A 9396-nucleotide genomic window follows, 5' to 3' on the forward strand; every position below is an offset into this window, starting at 1 on the left:
AACTGAGCAAAGCATTATCTCACTGCTGTTGTTGTCAGAGACAAACACAAGTCCCATGCTGCTACGTCATTACTTTCCCGGTTGTTACGTAGCGCCTGGTAGGTTAAAAGGTCGTACGCACAGACGCAGAGGAAAGAAAGTAGTGTTGTTGTGTTTTGGGAAGAGTGGAGCGGCTTTATTTTTGTAAAGTGTATTTTTCTTTAGTAACAGAAAATGGACGCCATGCACAGACACCGTGCTATGTATAAAGGAACCACACCTCCATGGAAAGAGACTTACAGGAAGGTAGTTTCCTTTTGTTTTTTGTCATTATTCAAAAGGTATAGGAGAGCGTTCTTTAAATACATTTGAGCGTTCTATGGAATCATAACAGTACAGGTTGGAAAATTCAGATGTTTACACGTATATATTTTGCTATGCCACCTCTAACATTATACGCTTGTTTTATTTTGCAGCTTCAGTAAAGGTAATAAAAAATAAATAAAAAAAACACCAAAGACCTTGCGGTGCCATTTTTTGTGTTGTGCAATTTCATAATGAATGCCACTAAATCCTTTGTTTAAATGCAATGTAGTGTATTTAAATGATCAGGAAAATCCAAGTCCATGTTAAATTGTTCCTTTGCTGTACATGGAAGCGAACTCCTAAGTAACCTTCCACACTCCGGTGAGTCCCATCTGTAAAGCGGGTGCTATGATTTCACATCCGACTTGGGAGGGACTTGGATATTCATATTCTCCGTACCTGGTTATTTCAATCCACAAAGGAAGTTTGTATTTAAATACAGCTAGTCTATCCAGACACGGACCTGTAACACGCTGTTAATATGCATGAGGACTGTTTCTCAAAATGAGTGTGTGGAGCATTTTCAGGCCAGCAGCAAATATAATTGAACTCTTAGCAACTGGGTGAAAAATGACTTGCAAAAGAAAAGTGGTACATGCTTTGGTTGAGCTTTCTTGATAAATGCGCAGAGTTACCAGGTTTTGCAATATTACATTAAGGAGTCTGCACCATAGTGTTGCTGGAATTCTGCCATTTAAAAATGGACAGTCCACGTGTCCTTAACCAGTGTTTTGATCCAAGTCTCTTGCTGTGTAACTCAAATCCAGTCCCTCTGCCCTCCTCCCCTGTCAGCGATGTGTGGAGCGCCTGAGGAACAGCCGCTCCAGGCTGCTGCAGAGGTATCGACAGGTTGGGGGGAGCCTGCACTGCAGGGCTCAGGGCTCCTTCATGGTACAGGAGGTGATGGAAGAGGAGTGGAACGCACTGCAGACAGCAGACCGGGGGCTGCCCTCCATGTGGAGCAAAGGGGGCTTTGGAGATGTGAGTCCGCCTTTTTGTACTGCACGTGCTTCCAGATGTGACTACAGCTTGTGCAGTTTCTCTCATCTTTTTATAGATGAATTATGGACTGATAATCAAGGCTGGGGGTTTCATGGTTTGGGTAACTCACTCCAGTGTCTTTGGGTTTTGTAGATTTTCAACCTCAAGAACGACGGGGAATTGGCAGTGCTCGAGGAGATTCAACGGGAACTCGTTGCGCAAGGTGAGGCTTGTGTGCTTCTTTACGGTGTTTTACAGGTTTGTGGGGTTTGTTTGAGTCTTATAGGCATCATCCAGGGAACTTGAACAGGGGTCAGCTTCAAAAATCCAGAGCCAGTCTGTAAACCAAGGCCCTGGGGATAGGACTGTCCGACTCCCATCATGTTCCAACACTGATTTCTGAACTGTCTTACACCCAAGCCTGGTGGTGAATGGACAGTTTGTTGTTCATTGGGATGTCCTTGTGATATCGCTCTGTTGTAATTGATATTGTGTTCTCCTCTAGAACAAGCCATCCTTGAAGAATACGACAAAAGCATGCAGTATGAGGAGCAGTGTGTGATTGCAATGGCTGAAGGCCTGGATGCAGATAGCCACGTTATCTGTCCACTCTGTCACAGGTAAATAGTGTAGACGGAATCCCATATATAAGCTGTGTAACAGAATTTCTGACTGTAAACTTTATTGGGACAATTTAACTGAATCTGGCCTAAAGACTTTTCCAAATTAAATTAAGTTTTTTTTTTTTTTTTTTTTTTTTTTTTGCATTTTATACATTTAACACATTATTGGCTTTAAATTGAGACACTTCAACTTCTAAATTAGAAACCATATTTTGGAGGCCGGTGTGCCATATGACTAGATAGCTATGTACACCCCTGATGGTTACAAATATTTATTTAACACTGAAATTAGGTGTGGTGATCTATACAAGGGATGACATCTGTACACAGGACAAGATGTACTGGAAATTGGCAATTACTTCACTGATTGGTTGATTCCAGATAAGTGATTTATAATGTGTGCTAGAACATACTGACGTGCTGTTTTCTCTTCCCAGGAATAACCTGACGGTTAACAGTCACTTTGTCTCATGCCCGTGTGGGATGTACATTAATACGCTGGTTAGTGCCACTTTAACATTGTGTTCTGCCCTTGTGAAATAAACCCTGACCTCCCTTTTTTTTTTTTTTTAATTTATTAAACAATTATGATCAAACAGTATTGGGCAGTGTTTTTCTGAAGTTTAACTTCTGCAATTCCTCGCCATTTAAAATCTTAATGGCTAGTGCCACCCCCACGAGCACAAATCTTGGACTAACTGGTAACAATAGGTAGCCCAAGGTGTTCTACTTGGAGAACAAACTGCTTAGATAAAGGTTGGGAATGATGTGAATAGCTTTCTGATGTCTTTCCAGAACAAAAATATCACTGTCGAATACCTCCGATCCCTTCTGGAGAGCCGAGTGACTGATCATAATTACCAGTGTTGCCAAAACCCTGTCTTCTCAGTTGCCAATGGCATTGAAAGGTGTGCTAATCTACTCATGAGCTGTATGGTAAGACTCTGATCTTTTTAATCATGTTTATACTCCTCTTTTATAATGAATTATTTTAATATAAACCTAGCTTGTGACAAGATTGTCTTGGCTGCATAACATGATCAAGATTTTTGAACATTAAACTAAATTTAATGTTTTTCAGTTGCTGCAAAAAAAGAAATACTGGAAGACTCCCATAGACTTATCAGTAAACCATTCCTGATTTTACTATACAATACCTATTGTGCATTACAGTATCTAAATGGACGATCAACACGTTCTACAGAATCACGCTTTTCAAATGGTCGTGCATTAATAGGTAGCGTGCATAGGGCAAGTGTACACAGTCAATGTGACATAACGGTGCATTTACTTATTGGTGCTGCAGCTTTGCAATTAAACGTGCTCTTTGTCCGTGTCACTTGTAGGCTTGCGATTACCTGACGGTCATCCTCTGAAGCAGACCGAGACGCTGCAGTCCAAGTCTTAACTCTGCAAGAAGGATTTCTTAACTTCTGAATCGGAAGGATTTGTTTGTTTTGCTTGCATGCAGTTTGTTGTATTACAACGGTGTGTGTGTCTTGTTTGTCTTTTCTTAATGTCAATTTCTATGAAATAAAGCGCTTTTTTTTATTTTAAGTGTGTGTCATGTATTTGTTTTAACGAGAATCCCTTTTAACAATAAATATGGATCTGGCTTGGGTAGTAGGAATGTCCGTTCTGAAACTGGTTAACTATTGATTAAATCATTATTTTGTAGTAAAAGTGATGGGTCATTACCTAACTCAGATTAAACATGTTTTTGCCTTAAGAATCCCCAGGGATATATTGCCTTTTCAGATTCTTGCTAGCTTTACAAAAACTTGTTTGGATCCATTTTATACATTTTCTATAAAGGTCCCCTCCCCCCCACCCAACCCAACTGAAACATCTGTCACACAAGACAGAACGGTAGTCAGAAAGCTCAGTCATAGAAACAGACAGCAATAGTCAATTTCTCTTACTTGAATATCAACTACCTTGTTAATACTAATGGTTTAATTGGTGTGAGATCCATGTCATTAAGCAGTAGTATCGGTTGAGTAAGATGTTTAAAATTGGTGTTAAGTCTCAAGTTTCAGGGTTTTTTTTTTTCTTGGTCCAAGTTGGATAGCAAATTACTCTGACCCAAAACCTTACCTGCAGTGCTGCATGTAAGTTACTGTACACTATGTTTTAACACAAAGTAACACTGTATTCTTACAGATTTTTAATATAATTATATTTACAATATATATTTAATAGTTACAATATAATTAATTATATTGTTTTGTTTTTTATATACAGTATTGTAGATTGTACTGATTGAAAATAAATTCTCAGTGAATAATGCAATACCTACTACTATAGCTCCACAGTAAAACAGGACTATTTGGTTCATCAGCCCTTCTGTGTGTTTGCTTATTTTTCTTGTTACCCTTTTTGCTAATTCTCTTTGAATTGAATGAGCTTGACTGTATTTTAATTGGATCCTGAGCAAAATCTAAGCAGCAAATGCTTTGTGAATGGCAATCCTTCAGTATTCATTTTGGGGTGTTTTTTGTTTTTTGTTTTTTGTGGTGTGATCCTACTGTGTTTCAAGTAATAAATTATTCAGAAAAAAGAAAAAAAAACAAGATAATTTTTATGAATTTTCTTATTTCCCATCCACATATTTTGATGGATTAACAATGAATAAACAATAACGGAACATTTGAAGACAATGCTATATTCTATTGTAAAATAATTTAACAAGGTTATTCAAAGCAGTAACTGTAGAAGAAAAAGGGTTAGATGGGACTCAACATTGTAATCTCATTTGTATAACATCTGACATCTTAGCTGCTTTAAAATGTTAAGCAGCTGAGGTTACCTTAAATGTGTTGCAAACTCCAGTTTGATTACAGATAGAGTATGGATGTAAGACATGTCTGTTTCAGATGCCGATTTACATTAATTGGATCAACAATGTAAGTTGATGAAAATGTTCTCACGTGCTTGTTTAAAAGCATGTCCACATCATCCTTCCCAATGGGGGAATTGCATTTGTAATTAAAGTATCATCCTTGAAATAATATAAACTATATAGTGATTCTATAAACTGCACTAAAACATACATTATAATGTTTAAGTGTGTATTTGTGCTAACTGCTCTGATTACTAGTCTGGGAGATTCTCAAAAAAATGAAAGATGTCTTCTTGAAATTCACAACTGCGTACCTTTATTAACATGGTATGCAATAGTAAATACCAACACAAATACTGCACAAAAGAGTTCAGTATTTCAGATCAGGGTTCTCACATAATTACTGGTTACACAGACCCATGTTACAATATCCCTCTGTGATGTAATAGGCTTGTCATACTTGTGCTAATGTTTAAAAGCATATTGCTTCAAATACACTTTAAACGTTATTTTAACCTTTTTATGGTGTTTGCAATAGTTTCTGTCACTCCAATATTTAGTTCTAATCGATGATAAATAACCTAATAAACGCAAAATATGTTGAAAAAATAATAAAGCAACGCAGCTTTTATGCAAAGATCATAAAAAGGTATTCAAGTACTTGAAGCGTCCAAGTTTGTTGTGATTTTGGTAGCCGCGTGAAGCAGCAGGATTATTAAAGGATTGTTGCATTAAAGGAGGTTCTTCACTGGCACTTGACAAAGCCACCGAGCTCTTCGAGGAACTTGATGTACTCCTGGTGCTCCAGAGCGGTGCTCAGCTCCACCAGCTCATCAGCAAAGGTGTTGTCAACCCCGCGGTCAGCCAGGAAGTCCATCAGATGGTCATACAGAGCCTGTGTGGTGGAACAGAGACATGCTTAATAGAATCACTAGTTAATGAAGTCAAACTGCATATTTTAATCAGTTGTATTCCCTTTTCTATTCACCCAATACAATACCTAGCCATTCACTTTGTCAAAGCACAGGTTTTTGCTGTATAAATGCAATAAAATGGGTTAATCTGTAAAGAAAAAGTATGGCAATTGTAATTGCTTAAATATGAATGTATTATTAAACCCATTTAAAGATATTTTGAATGTTTGCAACCAAGAAAAATAAATAAAAACCATTCAGGGAAATGTGTGACAATGTTTAAAATTGTGCTCCAGTAACACCCGTAATGCCCAGCCCAGTACACACCCAGTCCAGGGAGTCGGTGTTGAGTGTGTAGCTGGTGTCCTTCCAGTCCGATTCACCTGTGGGCTGGAAGCTGACCTCACGGATGGCAAAGATATCACTCTCCTCCTCCTCTTCACCGTGGGCTACCTGGAGAGCAGTGCAGGCGTGTCAGCAACATGACAGACATGCATAACAGTAGCATAACAAAATTCACAACCGAGATTGCATCCTTGATTTGTGTTGTACACTATATAAAAGATGCATCTCCCTGTTGCCCAAGACGACAGATCCGAGCTATAGGTTATCACTCCATTATTGAAGTTTCATGGAGGGACAGTTTTTTTTGTTTTTTTTAAAGACAGACTACAGACCTAAAATTAAACCCACTTGGGAAAAACCCTGAATTCACAAGCACCAAATAAATGATGTTGATTGCCTTGTGGCTTCCATGTAATTCTGTTCAAGTGAAGGAGGTTAGCTTTAGTGTACCCTGAAGCATCACTGGGAGCGTATCTCATGTCAACACCAACCTCATCTTCAGGATAATGACAGTCAAAAACCAGGGACTGGGTTGCAGCTTGTTTTGTTACTTCAACAACAAAGTTGGGAGATGAGAGAATGTCAGGCTGAAAGAAAAACATTAAAATAAAACAGTGAAACAGCCATCCGATGTTTAGCCGAAATATGCTGAATATCATATTGGGTGCCGTTCAATAAAAGCCAATATCCACTCCACAAGAGGACCTTGTATGGGTCAAAATCAGCTTGTATCTTACACAGCACCCTATGCTACATTCACAGTTCAGTTAATTTTAATGGGACATCGTTTCCCTCTGCTATCAGATACAAAGACATTTCAGATGGCTGGATCACATTAAAAGATTGAAGTAGCAGGGTTCCGAAAAATATACCGTTACACGTCCCCACGTGTTGCTACAACTGTTTAAATAACATACCTGTCATTTTCCTTTTCACTGTTAACATCCTGACAACGTTTTACACTTATAACTTTAAAGTCTGCTTCAAAGCTCTTTTCAAAATGTCCACTCTAGTGCACTACCCCGCTACTTACTCTTTAATATCAGTGTATACCATACTGTAAACATATAACCAGCGGGTGCCTGGAGGAGAGCAGGTACAGTATAGCTGCAATCTCACCTCCGTTTCTGAGGGCTTCTCTCCCTGCTGGGCCTCCTCTTCAAAGGAGGGTGGAATGCTGTTGTTGACGTTGAATGTGATTGTAACCCTAAAACAGCACACAGAACAGGAAAAAAAAAAAAAAAAGAGTTTAGCAAAATCCATGCAGCACAAATATGTAACAGGCTTTAGTGGAAGATGGAGCGTTTTACCTTCAACTGAAACTATATCATGCATGGTTTACACTTTTCTGCATTAAAAAGGTGTTACACTAGCAAGGGGACTGTTTTATGACAAGCATTTTAGAATTGATTTGTTAAAAAAAGATAGTGTCAGGAAGCCTTTGACGTGTGTGTATCCTAACTTTACTGTATTACGTAACTGCATATTAGGTATTCTGTAACATAAGTATGTTATAACTTAAAAATGTTGATTTTGACCCTCGCCTCAACTAAGTCTAAGTTTAAAGTTAAGATGCTGTTGCTAAATGTTTTCCTTGGCAGCAGACAGCATCCTTGTGGCTGCAGTACAGGATAGCCACACTGACCCCTGCCTCCTTCAGACACTCACTTCTCTCCAGAGGTCTTCCGGCTGAGTTTGGCCTCTGTGCCATTGAGTTCCAGCTCCCAGTCACCAGACATCTTGGGCAGGGACTTGTGCTTCTGGATCTTCCTCTCCTCTTTAACCTCATCCGACAGGAACTCCACAAAGGCCTTGTCGCCTGGCGGTAAGATAACAGAGATTTACAGAAACCCACTGATAGCACTATAGTATTGCAGACATCTTACATCATCAATTGATCCCACAGCGATGAAGCCAATGTCACGTGGTGCAGCGTTCCCCCCCAAATGTATATAAACTTTTATGAACCTGGACCTGGACTGGACAGCATTTGCGTTTTATAATTCCAAATACTGCGGTACTGTACAACCGCGCTTATGCGCAGTGAAACGTGTGTGGAGTATTAACCGCATGCCCTTACCACAGTCTCGTACTGCCCTCAGAAACTAAAATGGTAATTCTCTCAACGGCATCACGTGTTTTATAATACAAATTAACCAATGTGTTACAGAACAATGTGGATGGTTTGGTTACCGAAACTTACGAGAACACAGCCTATCAACGTTGCTGTAGCACTTTCAACAGATCTGTGCAATCTTCCAAACGCAAGCATTTAAAAAAAAATTAATTTTAAGTGTTACCTTCTGTGTGCAGTCCCCCGCAGCCACATGACAGAGAAGGAATACCCCGACTCGAGCTTAGCAACCCCGGCCTGGATCCCGATGAGGAACCGCTACTACACAGCATCCAGATGGAGCGTGTGAAAGGCCGATATGTAACCGAGCTTGGAGCGCACAAGGCCGGCCGGAGGAGCTGTTCCAGTCCCCGGGAAGTAGAGGCGGTGGCAGTACCGGAGGAGATCCGTGCTGCAGTGCAAACGACTCGGGTAAAAGACTTAAACATGTTGCCAGGTAGATTGGATTATATTATAATGTTAACTGGTGATCGCTGTAACGAACGGCGGAGTCGAACACCTACTGAGCAGTCAGTGCAGACGCTGCTGGAAACGCGTGTAGTTAAGAAGGACACCCTGACCTCCCCTTCACTCTCAACTTTCAACTGGAAGTGAGTTTACGGATGTGCCTCTCCGTCATGACTGTGTGCGTGACCTTACAGACTGAGCAAGCAGCCGTGAGAGAACAGACGCGGATACAACAAAGACGTTCTGAAAAATTGAGGCATGTCACAATAAACTAATAAAGCTATATTTTCTAACATGATATTTATCCTACTGTGTTGATGGAATGCTGTTATTGAAATTCCTCATTCCAAAAATTTTGATTAATCTTTCTCTGTTCGAAAATGGCCATTTATTTAGACAGAAATGTTTATTTAGCAGATGCCTTTATCCAAGGCGACTTACAGAGACTAGGGTGTGTGAACTATGCATCAGCTGCAGAGTCACTTTCAACTACATCTCACCCGAAAGACGGAGCACAAGGAGGTTAAGTGACTTGCTTAGGATCACACAATGAGTCAGTGGCTGAGGTGGGATTTGAACCGGGGACCTCCGGTAAAACAGTAAAACAAAACAAACACAATGTTAATGTTTAACTACATATTTTAAAATTAGATTCACTTATAATTAACAAAAAAATAAGTAAATGACACAATACAACCAGTTGGTGTGCAAATATTCTCTGTATTATAAAGAAAATATTTTACAAAAGCGTGTTTCACTCTGCTG

The 9396-nt window shown here is 39.6% G+C and overlaps 2 protein-coding genes across 2 annotated transcripts; one reads left to right on the forward strand and one right to left on the reverse strand.

Moving 5' to 3' along the window:
* Positions 1-111: 111 nt before the first annotated feature.
* LOC117430654 (RPA-interacting protein A-like) lies at positions 112-3506 on the forward strand. Its single transcript, XM_034050959.3, has 7 exons — positions 112-285; positions 1138-1326; positions 1480-1549; positions 1832-1946; positions 2387-2450; positions 2745-2885; positions 3296-3506. Exons 1-7 carry the CDS (start codon positions 214-216, stop codon positions 3323-3325), a joined length of 681 nt encoding a protein of 226 aa, XP_033906850.2. The 5' UTR covers positions 112-213; the 3' UTR covers positions 3326-3506.
* A 1003-nt stretch (positions 3507-4509) lies between these two features.
* Positions 4510-8840, reverse strand: LOC117429287 (complement component 1 Q subcomponent-binding protein, mitochondrial-like). The gene is made up of 6 exons (XM_058998223.1): positions 8351-8840; positions 7719-7869; positions 7170-7257; positions 6542-6637; positions 6033-6158; positions 4510-5686 (listed from the first exon to the last, which is right to left on the reverse strand). The coding sequence occupies exons 1-6, from the start codon at positions 8610-8612 to the stop codon at positions 5537-5539; spliced, it is 873 nt and encodes a 290-aa protein (XP_058854206.1). The 5' UTR covers positions 8613-8840; the 3' UTR covers positions 4510-5536.
* Positions 8841-9396: the final 556 nt, after the last annotated feature.

This window comes from Acipenser ruthenus, chromosome 24 (genome assembly GCF_902713425.1).
Source record: "Acipenser ruthenus chromosome 24, fAciRut3.2 maternal haplotype, whole genome shotgun sequence".
NCBI classification, from domain to species: Eukaryota; Metazoa; Chordata; class Actinopteri; order Acipenseriformes; family Acipenseridae; genus Acipenser; species Acipenser ruthenus.